Source organism: Octopus bimaculoides, chromosome 18 (assembly GCF_046866305.1).
Source record: "Octopus bimaculoides isolate indiv1 chromosome 18, ASM4686630v1, whole genome shotgun sequence".
Lineage (NCBI taxonomy): Eukaryota > Metazoa > Mollusca > Cephalopoda > Octopoda > Octopodidae > Octopus > Octopus bimaculoides.
Window position 1 is genome coordinate 16,635,457 of NC_142945.1, and position 24,061 is coordinate 16,659,517.

A 24,061-nucleotide genomic window follows, 5' to 3' on the forward strand; every position below is an offset into this window, starting at 1 on the left:
CCATTTGTATCGTCCTATCTTTGTCTCTTCACGTAACTTTACGTAAGCCCTTGTGGCCAATAAGAGAATTGATTATTATTGTTGTTGTTGTTGTTGTAAATTTTTTAAGGATATATTACTTAATGAAAAATTCTTCTTGATGCAACTGAACATCAACTCAGGAAAAGAACGACTTTCTTGGGTAGTTTTCTCTCGGAAGTTTTCTTGGCACTGACATGAACCATTATTACATTCAGTATCTGGGTAAGTACAAGGATTAGTGGCATTGCAAGCATCTCCATAAACAACAGTTCCAGCATACTTGCAATACATGTCTGAGACTGGTGAAAAGTTCTCTTTGCACACACACTGCCCAGAAGTACACTCCGCAAATTCATTAGGACAGTTTAGGTCAGTATTACATGACTCTCCAAGCTTGGACACTAAAAAGACATAGAAGAAATAAAACACATTTTATTATGTTTTCTATACTTACTATATATGTTTCATATATTTAGTTTATTTTGTTTTCTGTTTGTTTTTTGGTGGGTGGTAATTTTGATGGGGTGTGTTTTGTGTACACTTTTGGCAATGGAATGCATATATTTTGGTTTTGAATTTGTTTATTTTCTTTTTAATTATTTTCTTTTTAGTTGTTTCTGTCATAGGGCAGCATCCATACTGGGATACAACTTTGAAGGGTTTAGTCCAGTAGTTCACAACTGGGGTCCATATGGTCCCTGAAGGTCCATATAAGGTTTTTGGAGGCTAATGCAATGGAATAGTAAATTGGGGATCCACAATAGTATTTTAAGGGCCCCTGATGATATTAGAAATTTTTGCTTTAGATGTATGTATTGGTATGTATTACAAGAAACGGTTAGGTTTCTTTCTCTAGCATTTTATTTGATTCAACTTACACAAGTTAATATGTGATGAACAAAATAGGAATTTTGAAAAAAGTTTCTCTAAAACTAGTTTCTAAACATTGAATGACAATGGGGATCCACCAGAATAAAATAGTAATCAAAGGGGTCCATAGATAGAAAATGGTTGAGAATTCCTGGTTTAGTCAAACAAATGGGCCCCAGTATTTGTTTTTTTTTTTAAGTCTGGCACTTTTTCCACTGATCTCTCTTACTGAACTGCTGTGTGCGTCCCCCTCCCCCACCACTTAATAAGTGGTTTTGGATTGTTTTCATGCACATAACTTTGCAGTTCAGCAAAAGAGACTGAAAGAATAGAATGATTATCATACTTGAAAATAAATACTAGGGTGAATTTTTTTTCAACTAAAACCCTTCGAGGTGGTACTCCAGTATGGCTACAGTCTAATCTTTCTTTCTTGCCTTTAACCCTTCAACGCGGAGTATAGGCCACTTATAATTGAATTCCACGTCGCATAATTTTTCACTTTTGTGCTTATACTCTGCCATGAATGTCCCCCTTTCTCTAGTTCCTTTTGTATTGATCTACGCCACGAGTTCTTAGGCCTACCCCTCTTTCTATATCCATCCGGATTCCACTATAAAGCACTTTTCGCTGCATTTGATGTGTCCTTTCTAATTGTGCTACCAATCCACTTCCACTTTTTCTTAAATATTTGCTCCCTAATCGAAATTTGATTCGTTCTTTGCCATAGCTCCATATTGCTTATGTGTTCGGGCCATCTGATTTTAAGTATACTACGCAAGCACCTGTTGATGAATGATTGTATTTGCTTATTTGACTTAACTGTTGTTCGCCATGTCTCAGCCCCATACAATAACACCGCTTTTACATATAATTATATGTTAATGAATTTTAACAGTCTAATGGCTAAAACAAATAAAAAATGAAAGATAAAAAGATAAGATTAATATTACCAAGTTATTGAGATGGCAGGGTATCAAAAAAATATAAAACATTCTGAAATCAAATTGTGAAATTAAACTTAAATATTCTCACGTTTTACACATCTTGATCTATCAGGCGATTGTCTATATCCTTCTGAACAGATACAAATGTAAAGATCACAACTTCGAGGTTGACAGTCAGCATAGAAAGGACAATCGTCATTGCTGTAACATCTGTCTTCAAGACTTGTATTGCCAAAAGTCTGATGTTGTGAACCATTTAATTGTCTTGGTATTGGAATCACCACATGATTACATTCATCTGAAACATAAAACATTAAAAAGCAATTTAAAATGTTAGTGTACAATTATGTGCTATATACATACATGCATTCACACATATCATAAACATGCACACGTACATACATACATGCATACATACACATTACATACATACATACATACATGCACACATACATACATACATACATACATACATACACACACACATGCATTCATACACATTACATACATACACACATACATATGTACATACATGCTCACATACATACATGCATGCATTCATACATATTACATACATGTACACATACATACATACATACATTCATACATACATACATACATACATACATACATACATACATACATACACGATGATGGTTGTCCACTCATGACTGAGGAAGACCATCACTAACCACTAAGAACACTGTGCGCTCAGACAAAATTATACTTTACACTTGTGACTCTGCTGATAACTATTGAGCCTTAATGGCAGCTTGAATATCATGAGCAGGACCTTCCTGCCAAGTATTCTGAGTGATCTCTGTAGTAGAGATTTTGTATTCTTATAATGTGTTAGTGCTAGATTCTGCTGCACAACTGACAGCTCTCTGTACAGTTATATGCTGTGGATATTTTGCTTTTCAGGACAAGAGTCTCTGAACCTCAGCATTATTTCCATCAATGTCAGGTCACTTGTGCAGTCTCTCATGATTGCTGCGGGTAACATGGAATCTAGTACAAACTATTGCATGGTCGGGTCTTTGCTGACTAAACTGGCACCCTCACCGGGCTAGCCAGGAGTTCAAATTCCACCGAGATCCACTTCACCTCTTATCCTTTTCAGGTTGATAAAATAAGAACCAGTTGAGCGCTGGAGTTGATGTAATCAACTTACCCACCACTCTTTAAAAATTGCTGGCCTTGTACCAAAATTTGAAACCAGTAGTGGCAGTGGTGGTGGTGGTGGTGGTGGTGGTGGTGGTGGTGATAGTAGTAGTAGCAGCAGCAGCAGCAGCAGCAGCAGCAGTAGTAGTAGTAGTAGTAGTAGTAGTAGTAGTAGTACACTCAACAACCCCTACCGCCACCACCACCGTAATTCCATGAAATACGAAATATATGCTTTAAGAATGCATTTTGATTATTTCATATTTTTTCTATTTTATAGGGAGTTTCTTTAGGATAATGAGTGAAAAATGGGATAAACTTACTCAAAGAAAACCCTTCTTCAATGCAGCTCCAAATTTCATTTGGGTATGCAGCAAATTCTTCGACTGTTTTGGGGCGTAAACCTGAGATGCAGGAACAAACCCCATTCCTGCAACTTGTATCTGGAATGGCACAGGCTATTGTACTGTTGCATTGGTAACCATACAGTGATGTTCCTGGAACACTACAGTGGATATTATCAACCGTTTCCAGACCTCCTGCACATGTGCAGAGACCATTTGTGCAAAAGGAAAATTCTCCTGGACATTGCTCATCAACTTCACATATTTCAGAAAGTCTTGATTCTGAAAAAGCATTTTGTAAAATATACAAAAGTATCCATTACATGCAACAGAAGTAGTATTAGATTAAAAGAACCATCTGTGTGTCTTTTACTTGTTTCAGTTATTAGACTGCAGCCATGCTGGGGCACTGCCTTGAAGAATTTTAGTTGAACAAATTGACTTTAGTACTTGTTTTTGGGGGTTTTTTTTAGGCCTAGTACTTATTCTATGGGTCACTTTTGCCCAGTTGCTAAGTTATGTGGCATAAACACACCAACACCAATTGTCAAATGCTTGTGACTGACAAATATAGACACACACACACACACACACACACACAAACACACACACACACACACAAACACACAAACACACACACACACACACATATATAACAGTCTTCTTTCAATTTCCATCTACCAAATCCACTCACAAGGCTTTGATTGGCCCAAGGCTGTAGTAGAAGACACTCACTCCTTGCAGGGGGTCTAAACCCGGAACCATGTGGTTATAAAGTAAATTTATAGCCGCACAGCCATGCCTGCACTTACTTAATGTAAACATAACGTGAAATGACAAATTTCATGTGGTATTCATCTAGCAATGGTATCCCTTATAGATATTCTGTATTTATAAACACAAACTATTTCAGTAACAGATAAAACTATAATGCTGTTTCTGTTCATATAGTGGACTTTTATTCAGCAAGACAGCTAATTGAAACTTCAGTGATTGTTCAGTCTCTGTTTCCCTATAACAGTAGTGAGGGATTTCATCTTTGCATGTAGTTTGCAATGGCTTCATGCTACTGACAAAGCTCTACAACGCAGAAATGCATATCTAACATTTTCATCTTCCACTGCAGGATGATTTTCATTGGCTACTGAAATAGTTTGTGTTTTTAAACAGCTTATCCTGTAAGATATTATCTCTAGACAAATACCATAATAAATTTGCTATTTTTGCAATGTATTTATATTAAGTAGGATACTGATGGCTATACAAAATCATATTCCTTTCAGATTATTTAAAATCAAAACTTCAATCTCTAAGAGATCAATTACAAGAGTAGAATGAATCATGATATATTTGGTTCCCCAGTGTAATAATCACCACTGTCATCACTAAATCTTGAACTGCTTGAATCAGGGTACATACAGTATTAATCCTTTGTTCTTTATGTGGGCCATCAACAACTGATGAAGTCACAAGGGCACCATCGTGTCATATAAAATACTTCAGACATCTTAAAGTTGGCAGAGCCCATCCTACTTCAATCATGGGAGAGAGAGAAAGAGAGAGTGGGAGGGAGGGAGAGGGAGTGGGAGGGAGGGAGAGGGAGAGAGACTGACAGATAGAGACAGACAGACAGACAGACAGATAGAGACATACAGACAGACAGATAAAGACAGACAGATAAAGAGAGACAGACAGACGGAGGCAGACTGATAGACAGACAGTCAGACAGAGACAGACAGAGACAGACAGACAGAGACAGACAGACGGAGACAGACAGACAGAGACAGACAGACAGAGACAGACAGACAGAGACAGACAGACAGAGACAGCCAGACAGAGACAGACAGGCAGAGACAGACAGACAGAGACAGACAGACAGAGACAGACAGACAGACAGACAGAGACAGACAGACAGAGACAGACAGACAGAGACAGACAGACAGACAGAGACAGACAGACAGAGACAGACAGACAGAGACAGACAGACAGAGACAGACAGACAGAGACAGCCAGACAGAGACAGACAGACAGAGACAGACAGGCAGAGACAGACAGACAGAGACAGACAGACAGACAGAGACAGACAGACAGAGACAGACAGACAGACAGAGACAGACAGACAGAGACAGACAGACAGAGACAGCCAGACAGAGACAGACAGACAGAGACAGACAGACAGAGACAGCCAGACAGAGACAGACAGACAGAGACAGACAGACAGAGACAGACAGACAGAGACAGACAGACAGAGACAGACAGACAGAGACAGACAGAGACAGACAGACAGAGACAGACAGACAGAGACAGACAGACAGAGACAGACAGACAGAGACAGACAGACAGAGACAGACAGAGATAGACAGACAGAGACAGACAGACAGAGACAGACAGACAGAGACAGACAGAGACAGACAGACAGAGACAGACAGACAGAGACAGACAGACAGAGACAGACAGACAGACAGAGACAGACAGACAGAGACAGACAGACAGAGACAGACAGACAGAGACAGACAGACAGACAGAGACAGACAGACAGAGACAGACAGACAGAGACAGACAGACAGAGACAGACAGACAGAGACAGACAGACAGAGACAGACAGACAGAGGCAGACGGACAGAGACAGACAGACAGAGACAGACAGAGACAGACAGACAGAGACAGACAGACAGACAGAGACAGACAGACAGAGACAGACAGACAGAGACAGACAGACAGAGACAGACAGACAGAGACAGACAGACAGAGACAGACAGACAGAGACAGACAGAGATAGACAGATAGAGACAGACAGACAGAGACAGACAGACAGACAGAGACAGACAGACAGAGACAGACAGACAGAGACAGACAGACAGAGACAGACAGACAGAGACAGACAGACAGAGACAGACAGACGGAGACAGACAGACGGAGACAGACAGACGGAGACAGACAGACGGAGACAGACAGACGGAGACAGACAGACGGAGACAGACAGACGGAGACAGACAGACAGAGACAAACAGACAGAGACATACAGACAGAGACAGACAGACAGAGACAGACAGACAGAGACAGACAGACAGAGACAGACAGACAGAGACAGACAGACAGACAGATACAGACAGAGACAGACAGACAGAGACAGACAGACAGAGTCAGACAGACAGAGACAGACAGACAGAGACAGACAGACAGAGACAGACAGACAGAGACAGACAGAGATAGACAGACAGAGACAGACAGACAGAGACAGACAGACAGAGACAGCCAGACAGAGACAGACAGACGGAGACAGACAGACGGAGACAGACAGACAGAGACAGACAGACAGAGACAGACAGACAGAGACAGCCAGACAGAGACAGACAGACAGAGACAGACAGACAGAGACAGACAGACAGAGACAGACAGACAGAGACAGACAGACAAAGACAGACAGACAGAGACAGACAGACAGAGACAGACAGACAGAGACAGACAGAGATAGACAGACAGAGACAGACAGACAGAGACAGACAGACAGAGACAGACAGACAGACAGAGACAGACAGACAGAGACAGACAGACAGAGACAGCCAGACAGAGACAGACAGAGACAGACAGACAGAGACAGACAGACAGAGACAGACAGACAGAGACAGACAGACAGAGACAGACAGACAGAGACGGACAGACAGAGACAGACAGACAGAGACAGACAGACAGAGACAGACAGACAGAGACAGACAGACAGAGACAGACAGACAGAGACAGACAGACAGAGACAGACAGACGGAGACAGACAGACGGAAACAGACAGACAGAGACAGACAGACAGAGACAGACAGACAGAGACAGACAGACAGAGACAGACAGACAGAGACAGACAGACAGAGACAGACAGACAGAGACAGACAGAGATAGACAGACAGAGACAGACAGACAGAGACAGACAGACAGAGACAGACAGACAGAGACAGACAGACAGAGACAGACAGACAGAGACAGACAGACAGAGACAGACAGACAGAGACAGACAGAGATAGACAGACAGAGACAGACAGACAGAGACAGACAGACAGAGACAGACAGACAGAGACAGACAGACAGAGACAGACAGACAGAGACAGACAGACAGAGACAGACAGACAGAGACAGACAGACAGAGACAGACAGACAGAGACAGACAGACAGAGACAGACAGACAGAGACAGACAGAGACAGACAGACAGAGACAGACAGACAGAGACAGACAGACAGAGACAGACAGACAGAGACAGACAGACAAAGACAGACAGACAGAGACAGACAGACAGAGACAGACAGACAGACAGAGACAGACAGACAGAGACAGCCAGACAGAGACAGACAGACAGAGACAGACAGACAGAGACAGACAGAGACAGACAGACAGAGACAGACAGACAGAGACAGCCAGACAGAGACAGACAGACAGAGACAGACAGACAGAGACAGACAGACAGACAGAGACAGACAGACAGAGACAGACAGACAGAGACAGACAGACAGAGACAGACAGACAGAGACAGACAGACAGAGACAGACAGACAGAGACAGACAGACAGAGACAGACAGAGACAGACAGACAGAGACAGACAGACAGACAGAGACAGACAGACAGAGACAGACAGACAGAGACAGACAGAGACAGACAGAGACAGACAGACTGAGACAGACAGACAGACAGAGACAGACAGACAGAGACAGACAGACAGAGACAGACAGACAGAGACAGACAGACAGAGACAGACAGACAGAGACAGACAGACATACAGAGACAAACAGAGACAAACAGACAGAGACAGACAGACAGAGACAGACAGACAGAGACAGACAGACAGAGACAGACAGACATACAGAGACAAACAGAGACAAACAGACAGAGACAGACAGACAGAGACAGACAGATAGAGACAGACAGACAGAGACAGACAGACAGAGACAGACAGACAGAGACAGACAGACAGACAGAGACAGACAAACAGAGACAGACTGATAGACAGACAGAAGGATGGGACGAAAAGAAGATATGACTCCAATACTGGGCCATAAGGTCAAGACCTTGTTGCAGTGTATGTCTTCATGACCCTGAGAGTTATGCCATCTATTACATGGTGGATGAGTGAAAGGACAGAGACTAGGCTAATAAGAACCACCTGTTCCCAGTAGAAGACACTTGCCCAAGATGCCACACAGTGGGAATGAACCCGGAACCATGTGGTTGGTAAGCAAGCTACTTACCACACAGCCACTCCTGTGCCTGCGTATATGTATATATGTGTGTGTGTGTGTGTGTGTCATGCATGCATATATGTATATATGTGAGTGTGTGTGTGTGCTTGTGTATATATGTTCATGTGTGCATGTGTGTGTTCATGTTTGTGCTTTACCCATTCCACTGTTTGACAACCATTGCTGGTTTGTTTATGTCCCAATAACTTTGCAGTTCGGTAAAAAAAGTCCGAGAGAATAAGTACCACGGTCACAATTCAATGACTGAATCAAGTAAAAGATAAGAAATAAAAAATAAAAAAATAAAAAAAGGATGTGTACTCACTTTTAATACAAACTGTAGAATTTCTGGCTGGCACAAAATCTTCAACACATATACATACATAGCCTTCACATGCTAACGGCCTACATTCTGCAAATTCAGTACATTCTTTATGTGTAGAACAGTTTCCATACAAACGAGTTATAAAAGTGTTATTTGGAATAGTTCTCCGATTAGGTGACCGTGGGACAGGGGCACCACGAGAAACTGAATTATTTTTTACTGTTGAATTAGAAACAGGAGAAACTGTTGAGGTCAACCCAGGAATGGCTGGTAAAGGAATTTGGTTACATTCATCTGCAAAACAATGAAAATACAAAACAATTAGTAATTTCGTGTTAAGTCATTTCATTATTATTAAGGTGGCAAGCTAGCAGAATCATTAGCACACCAGGTAATATGCTTAGCAGCATTTCATCCATCTTTACATTCGGAGTTCAAATTCTGCCAAGGTTGACTTCGTCTCTCATCCTTTCTGGTTCAATAAAACGTACCAGTTGAGTGCTAAGGTCAATATAACAAACTAGTCTCCTTTCCCTTCCCCAAACTTGCTGGCCTTGTGCAAAAATTTGAAATCATCATCATCATCATCATTATTATTATTAAGGCAGCAAACTGGCAGAATCGTTAGCATGTTGAACAAAATGCTTAGTGATATTTCACCAATTGCTACATTCTGCGTTCAAATTCCGCCAAGGTCAACCTTGTCATTCATTCTTTCAGCAGTCACGCCCCATGTTTCACTGCCATGTAGCATGGCTATTTGTACACATGTGTCATACAGTCTACTTTTACTTTGAGTATATATATATATATATTTATATATAAACAATGAGCTTTTTCTAGTTTCCATCTACCAAATCCATGCACAAGGCTTTGGTCAGCCCATTAATATAGAAGACACTTGCCCAAGGTGCCATACAGTAGGATTGAAACTGAAGCCACATTGTTAGAAAGCAAGAAGGTTAACTCCACAGACACCTACTTCATGATGTAAATAAATGGTAAACAATGAAGATGAACAAATTATGACCAATTTTATACCAATTTTATTTAGACACATGAACTATGAGGTGCACTGAATTGTCGGAGAAAATTATAGATAAAGATGTTTTCTAAGTTTCATATATAATCATGTATGAAATTATCAGGGGAACTATTCAGCTATGGTCTTTGTATGGAATTAGATAGATAACAGAAGTCTAGATAACAATAAACCTGTAAACAACACCCCTAAGCTCTTTACATCGTTCCTACCACTGCTGCTGCAACTAAAGATGATGATGATAATGACGATGATGATGGGGGAGATGACAACAACAACAACAATGATGACGATTGTTGTTCTTGTTGTGACTATCCTGGGTAAGTAGACATTATTTATGTCTAGTTTGCCTAATGCGTCCTTTCGTCTTTTAAAAATGATAGGATGTGAGGGGATTTAGGTGCTACTTTTAATAAAATAGAGGTTCCCTGGTGCCAGGGCATTTGTCTTGACCACACTATATTAATAACCCTTAACCCAGCCTCTCTTCCTTCTCCTCCTTATTTCATTCTCTCTGTCTTCCTCCTATCTTTTATCTATCTAGTTCCATTTAAAAAATAATCTAATGTGACATTGTCCATTGTTTTTATAACCCATAGGCCTATGAAATATGTTTAAATTTCAGTATGTTTTCACTCTCTTCATTGATGCCAAAATGAGTGGGTCAATCCACATTCCACATTTTGGTATTTTCTCTCTGAACTAAATTTCAGATTTTTAATTCACCTGAAGAAAACATTTATTTTCATGATGATATAGTGCGTGAGTTTTTATTGGTTAAACTGGCAACATGACCATCCCCAAATACAGCAATATATATGTATATATATATATATATATATATATATTGTTGTATTTGGGGATGGTCATATTGCCAGTTTAGCCAATAAAAACACACACACTCTATATTTGGTGTTAATTTGCTTCAGCTTTATATTACATTACATTACATTAATTCTATTTTGGCCAGAGTTCTTTTGTCACACTTCTGTGACCTCATTAGTGGTCCTTTGCTTTTCTTCTTTCTTATGTGTGTCCCACCTTGCTAACTATCAGCCATTTTGTATTTTGTATTCCTATTGTATGTGTCTACGCATGCGTATCCCTCTATGTGTGTCTATGTTTTGTAAGTGCATGTGTGTGTATGGGGAGTGCCTGTATTATCTATATCCTCTGTTAATACATGTTCGTTTATTTTTTATATTTATTTATTTGTTCATGTGTTTATACCTACTTCTTTTTTTGTGTTTTTTTTTGTTTTTTTTGTGTTTTTTGTGTTTTTTGTGTTTTTTTTGTATTTAATTTAATTTTGTTAATGTATGTAGTATTTAATTCCATATATATATATATATATATATATATATATATATATTATATTATATATATATATATATATATATATATATATATATACATACATATATACTTCCTTCTTTTCTTGAGCTCTCAACTCCTAATCTTCTGATAGGATCATACCACATGTCTGAGAGACTTACCCCTTTAGCATGTAAACCGCCCATATCTGGCCAAAATATGCTATTTGTTTAATGTTCAAACTGGCCAAATATAATCCCTTACAACTTACTGTATAATGTCATGGTAAAAAGTAAACAATCTTGTTATCAAAATCTCAAAGCTACAAGATAATGCATGATTAAATCAAAACAATGTGAATAAATGAGCATTACATTTGACAGAGTAGTATGAATGCAAAAGAGTTAAACCTAGCACAGCCCATCTGTTTCCAGACCTGAGCAAAACTGATTTATTCTAGAGCATAAGGGAAATATATCTGGAGAAAAAGAATGATTAGAGATGGATCAAACCAATTGCAAATTCACTCCACCAATGATGAAAAGACAAGTTGACCCGATTGAGATGGTGGTAGTCGTCATGGTGGTAGTCGTCATGGTGTTAGTCGTCATGGTGGTAGTCGTGGTGTTGGTCGTGGTGGTGGTCGTGGTGGTGGTCGTAGTAATGATCATCGTCATCATCATCATCATCATCATCATGGGTTCTCAACTATTTTTTTTATCTATGGACCCCTTTTATTACTATTTTATTCTGGTGGACCCCATAGTTTTATAGAAACCTCTTTCAAAATTCCCGTTTTCATTTTTGTAAAATGTTAGAGAGAAAGAAACCTAGCTGTTTCTTATGATACATACCAATACATACATCTAAAGCAAGTTTTTTTTTTTTTTTCAGGAGCCCTTAAAATTCTATTGTGGATCCCCAATTTACTATTTGGTTACATGGAAATTCCACCCCCACCCTCCGCCAAATCTTATATGGACCCTCAGGGGCTATCATAATCATTGTTATCATTACTATAGTGCAGTCTTTAATATAGTGACAAGTGGGAGGGTCTGTTTCTTAGCCCACACAAAAAAATGATAAAAACCCTTTCTTTCATAAATAGTACAAGAAACATAGTTTGACTGACATGACTTTGTATAAGTGAAACTTGGTTCTATCAACAACAAAGATAAGAAAGATAACAAAGCAGACATTTCACCACCTATCCACTGCCCCGTCGCTAGATTTGAAGTCAGAAACACAAACAGAGCAACTTTGTGGTCACTCAATCTACTAGAAATAGTAACTGGTTCAACTTCAAATCATATACTACCACTAAGAAAGGAAGGATGCTTTAGATAAGATTATACGTAAATAAAAAAAAAATAAACGAACATGTATTAACAGAGGATATAGATAATACAGGCACTCCCCATACACACACATGCACTTACAAAACATGTATGTGTATATGTGTGTGTGTGTGTATATGTGTGTGTGTGTATATGTGTGTATGTGTGTGTGTGTGGAGGCGCAATGGCCCAGTGGTTAGGGCAGCGGACTCACAGCTGTAGGATCATGATTTCGAGTCCCAAACTGGGCCTTGTGAGTGTTCATTGAACGAAAACACTTAAAGCTCCACGAGGTTCCAGCAGGGGGGGGGGGAGAACCCTGCAGTACTCTTGCACCACAACTTTCTCTCAAATAAGTATGTTGTATGTATGTACGTATGTAAGTATGTATGTATATGTGTGCTTGTGCATGTCTGTGTGCATGCATGTGTGTTAGTGTGTGTGTAATAAACACAGATGAACAGGCTATCTAGTACTGCAACAATTGTTTCATTAAGAGTGTTTGCTCTTACATTATACCAACATCTGATGATATACAACAGAACACAAAATCCCATAGCAATATAGAAATTTGACTCAGTGTCTCTAACTTACTCAGATTGTAGTTTGTTGTAATACACTCAAACATATCATAAGGCAAAGCCTGTATTTCAATGTCAGTTTTCTTTCTATGGCCTGCTCTGCACTGACAAAAGCCATTCACACATTGAAGATTTGGGTAGGTACAGCCATTCTCGATATTACACCCGTATCCAAGTGCTCTCTCTGCTCTTCCCCGACATGTTTTGTTCTCTGTGGCTTCCAGTCCTTCACGGCAAACACATTGGCGAAACAAACAAACAGAGACCGTTGGGGGGCAATTGTCAGAAAAGTCACATTTCTCAAGGATGTTGGAAGCTGTTTAAAAAAATATTAAATTGTATGAGAGAAACAGAAAGAGATAGAGGAAGAATACAGAGAGAGAGAGAGTAAAACAAAAACAGAGAATGCAAATAGCATAACACAGACATGAGTATACAATTAATATGAACACTATCCTATATGCTAAGTGAAAAATCCTGTTGTTGTTATCATTTCTACCCACTATGCTTCTTAGGCTTTATAAGTATACACCAGTCAGTTGGTGATCCCTTGATCCTATATAAATTTCTATAACTTGTACCTACCCCTGTTGATATATATATATATATATATATATATATATATATATAGTTAAAAAAAACAATAACAAAAAAACAAAAAAACAACAAAGTGAGGACGTGATATGGATAGTATTATTGGACGCTCAGGAAAGGAAAGAGAGAGTGTATGACGTTTCGGGCGTAGCCCTTCGTCGGAAAGATGGAAAGTTCAGAGAATGGAAGAACGGAGAAAGAGGAAAATGGTACCGATGGCCAATACATTTATATGTTTGGTATAGTTACAAACAATTTGTAGTGAAATACAAATCTCCCACTCTCATGATCATTTCTGGGTTGATTTTGTTTTGCCTAGCTTTGAAGTATATTGCATTTTTAACAAAAAAAAGAGAACTGCAGCTTATATATATATATATATATATATATATATATATATATATATATATATATATATATATATATTTATATATATTTAAATATACTCAAATACCCAAAATTTCAAGGAGTTTCTGCCTCAAAAACAGGAACTACACCACAGTTATTTTGTGTTCTTTGCTACCTTGGTTTCTATTAATCCATTTATTCTATTCAAAGAATTTTTATTCATTAAGATAGAAGAAATACATATAATTATATATATATATATATATATATATATATATATATATATATATATATATGTGTGTGTGTGTGTGTGTGTGTGTGTGTGTGTGGGTGGGTGGGGGTATATATATATATATAAATATATATATTGTGTGAGTAGTTAGGGTATATCCCAGCTCTTTCCTCTTGAAGCTCATCTGCTTATTTCATTATTACAATCCAATATTCAGTCTCAGTTGCTGCTGTATGTTAGTTCAAGATATATACTAAAATAAAGAATTATGGAAATATTATTTACAGAGTTTTTGTATAACAAGACAGGAAATTGGAAATTTTTTGATATTATTTATTCACCATTACAAACAATAATATTTGATTTCTTTGTCTGAAGAAATTCTAATAGGAAATTCCTTACATGCCTATCTAACATTTCAAACTTTGTAATTCTTATTAGCAAATGAAACACATGTAATGGTGAATAAATAATACCAATAAATAAAGTCTTCAATTTCTTGTTTTGCTATATATATATATATATATATATATATATATATATATGCGAGTAAAAATAAATACAAAAAAGGGGGGGGTTGTATGATTGTGTATAGAGGAATATATTATTTTGTTTAAAAGAGTTCCAACACTGTCTGTTTTTTATGTTTTATTTATATTCCTGCAGAACCAATGTGGGGTATAGAATATGGAATATACAATATATAATATAATATACAATATATAATATAAAATAAAATAAAATAAAAATGGATGGCACCATGAAATAAAGTATTGAATGTAGATGAAATATTGAGTGTTCAATATAAAGGATCAAATATATAAATATAAGTATATAAAGGCGACTCGAGTTTCAGGGCTATTTCCCTTCGTCATGGCCGGTATGACAGACTTTATATATATATATATATATATATATATATATATACAGGGTGTCCACAAAGTCTGGGTACATGGAGTAAATAAAATAATGACATAAACAATTAAATATAAGAAATAATAATTTCTTAAAGTATGTGTTAATCCCCATGTACCCAGACTTTGTGGACACCCTGTTTATATATATATATATATGGAAGACGTGGGACAAAGTGGTAAAAAAGGATCTTCAGATGTTGGGCCTCACAGAGGGGATGATGACAGGAACCAATACCCCTGGCAGCTTATTTTGCTTGAGAAAAAGCTAAGTAAAATTGTGGTTGTCTTTGCATACAGGCATGTACTCTGCATCCCTCTTCAGCTGAGCATTCCTAATTTTGTGGGCTCATGGAGGTTGGTGCCATGTCAAAACACCCATAGCAGTGCCACATAAAAACACCTGTGCTGAGTGAAAGCACCCAGTACACTCTGTATAATAATTGGCATTAGGAAGGGCGTCCAGCTGTAGAAACCTTGCCGAAACAGACTTGGAGCCTGAGTAGCTCTTCAGCTGGCCAACTCCTGCCAAACTGTCCAACTCATGTCAGCATGAAAAAATGGATATTAAATTATGATCATGATGATGATGAGATATGAATATATATGCATGCACGTGCGTGCGTGTGTGTGTGTGTGTGTGTGTGTGTGTGTGTGTGTGTGTGTGTGTGTGTGTGTGTGTGTGTGTGTGTGTGTGTGTGTGTGTGTGCATATACATAAATGTATACATACATGGATGAGTTAAAATGACAAATATGCTTGTTGCTAATACTGTAAAGTGGAGGATTACCTGGAACACATCTTGTCCTGTCAAAAGAATGTCTGAAGCCAGAGTCACATATGCAAATGTAGCCATCACATGATCTGGCCATGCAAGTTGAATGCAGTGGACATTCTGAACTGAGTCGGCAACCATTAAATATTAAGGGAACTGAAAAAAAAATCAACAAAAGGCATGTCATATCTTAAGATACACATATTCCATAAGTAAATAACAAGAAACAATATTAAATCTATATAAAACTATGGGTATATTTTAAATATATGTATGCTTTGTATGCATGAAATTTATACTTATATTATGTATTTGGCACAAGCATGGCTTTATGGTTAAGAAGCTTGCTTTGCAACCACATGGTTTAGAGTTCAGTTCCACTGCACAGCACCTTGGACAAGTGTCTTCTGCAACAGGCCTGAACTGACCAATGCCTTGTCAGTGAATTTGGAAGATGGAAACTGTGTGGAAGCACATTGTGTATGTATGTGTGTTATATATATATACATATAAATATACATAGAAAGGGTGAGAGGGAGGGAAAGACAGAGAGATAGATTGGTAAATAGATAGATAGAGAGATAAATTGATAGACATAAGCTTTTATATACATATATATGTTATATTGATAATTATATACATAACTATATCAAGGGATCGGATGAGCCTCTCCATGCATTAAAAATAGATGCCAAATGGTGCTAAAAACTGCCTTAAGTGTCCTATAGCACAGGTTTTATTTTGCGCTGACCACTTGATAAAATCATTAAAGTGATTTTATTCTTTGTTTTATATATATATATAGAGAGAGAGAGGGGGGAGGTATGTATGTTTGTTTGTGTTTGTGTATCTCTATTTGTATCTCTATCTGTGTCAACCACCACTTGACAACTGGAGTTGGTTTGTTTACATCCCCATAACTCAGCACTTTGGTGAAAGAGACTGATAGAAAAAAAAAGTATTGGGGTTTTGCTTGATTAATTGTTTCATGGCAATGTCCTAGCATGTCCACAATCCAATGACTGCAAAAGAAACAATAAAATATATTATGAAAAACTATAACCACTATAAAAGTGAGATCACAGCCATAGCCTATACTAGTGTCGCATAACCAGCCCATGTAAAAAGCACCATCCGAACGTGGCCGATGCCAGTGCCATTGGCTTCAGCTAGGTACAGTAGAGTTTGCTGTAACCTGCCTGGGCACTAAGAATAGAAAAATCTGGAACAACTATCAAAAAGCATTTGTACCACAATTCTAACAAACAATTCTGACCAACCACAGCCCTGAAGAGAGGAGAAAGGGAGGAGAAAGGGTAAATAGGAAGGAAAGGAGGAGAGGGAGTGAGGGTGAAGGAGGAAATGTAGGGGGAGTGTGATGGGAGGAGGAGATGGAGTGAATTGGAGAGGGAGGGAGGAGATTGGAGAGGAGGGGAAGGAATAGGAGGGGAGTAGCAAGTGGAGTGAGAGTAGCAAGTGGAGTGGGAGTAGCAAGTGGAGTGGGAGTAGCAAGTGGAGTGGGAGTAGCAAGTGGAGTGAGAGTAGCAAGTGGAGTAGCAAGTGGAGTGAGTGGGAGCAGGAGTAGGAGGGTGGGGTGAGTGGGAGGAGAGGAGGAAGAGAAGCAAGAGGAGAGGAGGAAGAGAAGCAAGAGGAGAGGAGGAAGAGAAGCAAGAGAAGAGGAGGAAGAGAAGCAAGAGGAGAGGAGGAAGAGAAGCAAGAGGAGAGGAGTGGGAGAGGAGGAGGAGGAGGAGGAGGAGAAGAAGAAGAAGAAGAAGAAGAAGAAGCAACAGACTTGGAATGGTATTTTAATTATGAACCTCCAAAAAGTGAAAGGCAAAGTTGACTTTGGTGGGATTTTTAATTGAGAGTGCAGAGACACAGAAGTAATAACACCACAAGGTATTCTATATGTTGTTCTCACAACTCAGTCAATTGACTGCCTTAGCTCAAGAATTATGACTGCTTCATGTCAGAAACTTAAAGATTAGATGAAGACTCACTGGCAAAAAATATTATTCTTTTGTTTTAATCACAGTGACCTCTATATCAAAAAAAGGATCTTGCATGATTAATTCTCTAAGCCAAGAAATAGAAGCATAGAAATCAGTGAATAATTATTTTTTGGTAATCTGTTTCATTTGAGCAATAAAACTGTACTGCCAGAGATTAAGCACAAGATTCAAACAATAACTTGGATCATAATATATCTGGCAGTGGTCTCCAGCCATTTATTGCACCATGGATTGGTTTCTTGCAAGACAATTTTTCCACAGACCAGGAAATTACACATAAAAAAACACAAAGTGCATTGTATATAATCTAATGATTACATGCACACACACACAATTACATACATACATACATACATATGGTAGGTGGGTAGGTATGTGTATGTATGTATGTATGTAAGTGTGTATGTATATAGGTAGGTAGGTGTATGAGTTTTACAAATGTGAAAAGTAGGATATATGTGAAGTCAGAAGACAAAATCAGAAGCCAATAAAAAATATATAAAGGAAAGAAAGTGTGTGTGAATATATAGGCACATATAAAAGAGGGAATTCAAAAAGATCTAGTAGTGCCTTAAGAGCAATCTATCCAATGAAGTACCCTACTAGCACAGAGCTGTTGCGGAATCATATTTATTTATGTAATTACACTGGGCAATGAAAAACAAGTTTATTGTCTGCTACCCAATCAAGTACTAAATCAAGTATGCTGATTCTGAATCTAAACTCAGAATTGCTGTAGCACATCAGAATTTTAAGTTATGAACATAATTATATATTAATGCTATATTGATATCAGGAATAGTTAAGTTCAAGGTAAATAATTATTATAATAGTATATTAGTATTGTATATAGTATATTCATGTTTAAGGCAAATAGTATCATAATATAATGGTACATAGTATATTTATGCTCAGGGAATCCTCACTTTATCTTTGATAAGCTGAGCTCAGAAATGTTTTAGACACTTGCTCGTGTACTTATGCATCATGCTGGTCTCCCGTTTAAAGAACCAACAGTAAGTCACCCATCATGTGTGGATTGAACTGGCCTTGATACCTTGTTTCCATCTCAAATATGTCCTGGCGGAACCTCTCACCATGCTCAACACTAACAGCACCAAGATTAGTTGGAAAAGAATCAGCGAAAATTGCACGCATAATATAAAGTAAAAGTTATTCATTGGATCTTATTTGTTTCATAGAGTCAGAGTTATCTACTTCTATTCACACAATGCAGCCTGCTTCATCTCCCACAATCAATAATGAAAATATTCTTTTATTCTTTTACTTGTTTCAGTCATTTGACTGCAGCCATGCTGGAGCACCGCCTTTAGTCAAACAAATCGGCCCCAGGACTTATTCTTTGTAAGCCTGGTACTTATTCCGTCAGTGTCTTATGCCGAACCACTAAGTTACGGGTACGTAAACACACCAATATCGGTTGTGAAGCGATGGAGTGGGGGACAAACACAGACACACACACACATACACAAGTACAAGTATATACATATATATACGACGGATTTCTTTCAGTTTCCGTCTACCAAATTGACTCACAAAGCTTTGGTTGGCCCGAGGCTATAGTAGGAGACACTTTCCCAAGGTGTCACACAGTGGGACTGAACCCAGAACCATGAGGTTGGGAAGCAAGCTTCTTACCATACAGCCGCACTTGTGCCTATATGTGCAAAATAAAAATAAAATCCAACATCAATTCAGTCTTTACACAACATAGTGAGTGAAGTGTTATTTGCTTATAAAGGTCACCAAAGACAAGTTGGTTTAGACATGTAGTATGTTATTCACTTAAAGGTGTCAAGTACAGAAAAGATGACACAGTCTATAAACTTGTCAACAACTTATTTCACAACGAACAGATAAACATTGCAAGAAAATAGTAATTAAAAAAAATAGAAAAATAGAAAGTGGATAATGTTGTTGTTTTATGAAAGACAAACTATTTCAACAGAGAATCAACCGATATATACAAACAAAAACTTAATATACTTGTATCCCAAGTTTTGGTTTTTTAAACTTTTTTTTTGATCAGCGTTTAACTTCTGATTTCTCTTTCTCCATTATTTAGTTTTATATATTTGTTTACTTATTTATTTTATATTTATTTATTTGTATGTGTGTGTGTGTGTGTGTGTGTGTGTGTGTGTGTGCGTGCGTGCATGCTGTGTAACAATCAGCTGACTCAGATACCAACAGTGGTATGTGCAGGAGTATGAGAAGGGTAACAGAACAAGGGATATCATAAAATTTTCAGAACAAGCTCATTAATAATAAGTTTAGATCTTTGATAAAAAGGAACTCTTGTAAGAAAATTAATTAGGAATGACACAAATTGATAAAATGAACTTCAGTACAAAAAAATCAACTAGAACTGACAGAAAAAAATTCTGTAGCTTATGGGAAGATAGAAGGATAGGATTGAGGGCTGGGTCACTGAAAATACTCAATTTCTATGTGAATCTGCTTTCTTAATTGTCGTTGCTTAGTTACCTAAAAATATAAAAAGGGTCGACCCTGACTGAGAAGACCTGTCACCAAAAGCAGATATAGGCAACCAGTGACACTTGTGCCAAATATAACCCTTCCGAGATCGTTGCCAGTGCCCCTGGAATGGCTTTTGTGCGGGTGGCACATAAAAGACACCATTTCGAGCGTGGCCATTGCCAGTACCGCCTGACTGGCCTTCGTGCGGGTGACACGTAAAAGCACCCACTACACTCTCTGAGTGGTTGGCGTTAGGAAGGGCATCCAGCTGTAGAAACTCTGCCAAATTAGATTGGAGCCTGGTGTTGCCATCCGGTTTCACCAGTCCTCAGTCAAATCGTCCAACCCATGCTAGCATGGAAAGCGGACGTTAAACGATGAACGATAATAGTTTAAGGGCATACAGTATACAGCTTTCATTTTTTAATCTTTTATTTTTTAACCTTTTATTTGTTTCAGTGATTGGACTGCAGCCACGAAGGGCCATCATCCTGAAGGGTTTAGTCAAACAAATCAAAAGCAGTATTTTTTTTTTTTTTAGTTAGTCTGATATTTATTCCTGGGTCTCTTTTCTGAAACTGCTAAGTTATGGGGACATAAACAAACCAACACCAGATGCCAAGCTGTGGTAGTGGGACACATCCAAGCACACACACACACACACACACGCATACGTGTGTGTGTGTGTGTGTGCATGCATGTGTGTGTGCATGCATGTGTGTGTGCATGCATGTGTGTGTGCATGCATGTGTGTGTGCATGTGTGTCTGTGTCTCTGTATGTGTGTGTGTGTGTGTGTGCGTGTGTGTATGTACCACAGGCTTCCAAACAGATTTTGTCACCCAAATCCACTCAAAAGGCTTTTACTGGCCGGGGGCAGTAGTAGAAGACACTTGCCCAATGTGCCATGCAGTAGGACTGAACTCAAAACGATGTGGTTTCAAAGTGAACTTCTTAACCACACAGCCATGCCCACATAATTTTTTTTTTCCCCATTTCTCAGGTGAAAAGACAGTAGCCATGATCCTCTATAAGTCATCCCTGAATGATGGACAAAACAAAAGTATCCTCACACTAGAAGCCTGACCTGAATGCAAACAACAGAATGTGTTCCATTAAAAGCAACGCAGGCATCAGGCAGTTGTGTCAGACCAAATGATGGATTAAGTAGGCCAAGACAGAATTTGAACATGAAAACAAGAAAGAGCTGGAACAGATATTACATAACATCTTGCTCATCCAAACCTCTAAGAGCTGTGTTAATCCACTGTGCTAGATTGGAGGCAGTGGTGGGGGGGACAAACACACACACACACACACACACACACACACACATGACAGGTTTCTTTCTTCTGCCAAATCCACTCACAAGGCTTTGGTTGGCCAGAGGCTACAGCAAAAAAAAAAAACACCTGCCCAAGGTGCCATGCAGGGGGACCGAACTTGGAACCATGTGGCTGAGAAGCAAGCTTCTTACCACACAACCATGCCTGTGTCTACACAGAATATCATTCAAAAGTATTGAGTAGAAGAAAGACTTGTGTAAAAAATCAAAAGAAATCTCAATTGAAGGAATTCAGTATCTTATATATGTACTTATTAGTATACATGTGGAGGCGCAATGGCCCAGTGGTTAGGGCAGTGGACTTGCGGTCATAAGATCGCGGTTTTGATTCCCAGACCAGGTGTTGTGAGTGTTTATTGAGCAAAAACACCTAAAGCTCCACGAGGCTCCGGCAGGGGATGGTGGCGAACCCTGCTGTACTCTTTCACCACAACTTTCTCTCACTCTTACTTCCTCTTTCTTTTGTGCCTGTAATTCAAAGGGCCCGCCTTGTCACACTGTGTCACGCTGAATATCCCCGAGAACTGCATTAAGGGTACACGTGTCTGTGGAGTGCTCAGTCACTTGCCCGTTAATTTCACGAGCAGGCTGTTCCATTGATCGGATCAACTGGAACCCTCGATGTCGTAAGCGACAGAGTGCCAACAAAAAAGTATACATGACTCTTACCTTGAGCAGATATTAATGGAAACAGTAACAAAACCTGTAAAAGAAAGGAATACACACATAAATTATAAAAGAAAAAAAAAGATTAGGCATTTAAAGATTTAAAACATTAAATGTTGATCTTCTCCGATTCTGTTTACCAATCTAAGGCTGATGGTATATAACTAATCTATTCTCTTTATCATGTCAGATATAGAAAATAACATTTGGTACCGGTTTTGGTAGTTATTTTAGTTGCGTTTTTTAGTTTTGCTTTGGTAATTACACTGTGTAACACGATTTTTGTCCAGTTCAGAGTAAGTGTTGTAATCTCATCTCTTATATGATATGCTATGCCATGGAAACCAGGTTAAGGTCCAGTTTTATGAGCCCTAGGGTTTATGACAGACTTCTTTGCCTCCATCTCTCTCTCTCCCTCTCTCTCTCTCTCTCTCTCTCTCTCTCTCTCTCCCTCCCTCTCTCTATATCTATCTATCTATCTATCTATCTATCTATCTATCTATCTATCTATCTCACATGCTCTCTCTTGCTCTCTGTTCTAAACAAATGGAGACAACATAGAACAGAGACAATTCCTTAGTCTTTCTAGAAACAAAAGAATTCAAATCCTGCCAAAATCAACTTTGCCTTTTGTCCTTCTTCTGGGGATCAATAAAACAAATACAAGTCAAAAATCAGGGTCAATTTATTCAACACACACACACACACACACACACACACACACACACAATATCTGGCATAGTGCATATATTAGGAACAAAAAAATCTAGCAAATGCTTTGTGTCGTCACTAAGATATAACAGTACCCTGCTTAAAAAAACACTTATCTACATTTTTTCTTCTGTTGTTTCAGATAAATTGCAAATATGATCAGCTGCTTAAGGAATTAGCTGCAGAAGATGTAGTTCCAGTTTCAAGATTTGATCCAGTTGTGTGGAATGTTGTGCAAATGCCATTAATGAAAATCTCAAGTAAACCCAACCCTTGCCAATAAAATTGTGTAAATTATGAAATTTGTGCAAAGGCATATTGTATGGACAGTATCTATACAAATAAGTCCATAACTATTGTTAATATTTACTTTGTTACCTAGTTTAAGCCATTAGCATTCAGATTACTCTCTCAAATATAATGCTTATCTATTCACATCGTTTTGGATTAACCATGCATTATCTCATGACTTTGATAATTTGATGATGTGATTGTTTATTTTTATAACGACATTGTAGGATATGTGTGAGAAGCCAGATCTAGTCAGTGTGAACATAAAACAGAATATTTGAGCTGGATGTGGCTGGTTTAAATGCTAAAAGGTTAACTCTATCACCTAGCCCTTGATCCTGTTACAAGCTCTTTCAGTTAAATTCTCTGGTCTAAGGAAAATTTTCCTCCCAGGGTGATGGTCACCCTGGAAGCCAGAAAAAAATTTGTAAAAAAAAACATAAAATAGAAATAACCATGACTGTGTGGTAAGAAGCTGGCTTCCCAACTACATGGTTCTGGGTTCAG

General features: G+C 38.4%; 1 protein-coding gene across 1 annotated transcript in view; it reads right to left on the bottom strand.

The window, feature by feature from the left end:
• Window positions 1-22,592, bottom strand: part of LOC106871192 (uncharacterized) — a 45,450-nt gene extending 22,858 nt beyond the window's left edge. Inside the window, exons 1-7 of the mRNA XM_089365840.1 lie at window positions 22,556-22,592; window positions 16,044-16,184; window positions 13,179-13,481; window positions 8,892-9,185; window positions 3,326-3,628; window positions 1,927-2,136; window positions 120-422 (exon numbers count right to left, since the gene is read on the bottom strand). Of these exons, the coding sequence (XP_089221966.1) occupies window positions 120-422; window positions 1,927-2,136; window positions 3,326-3,628; window positions 8,892-9,185; window positions 13,179-13,481; window positions 16,044-16,125 (1,495 nt within the window). The 5' untranslated portion in view covers window positions 16,126-16,184; window positions 22,556-22,592. The remainder of the gene's footprint in view (window positions 1-119; window positions 423-1,926; window positions 2,137-3,325; window positions 3,629-8,891; window positions 9,186-13,178; window positions 13,482-16,043; window positions 16,185-22,555) is intronic.
• Window positions 22,593-24,061: the final 1,469 nt, after the last annotated feature.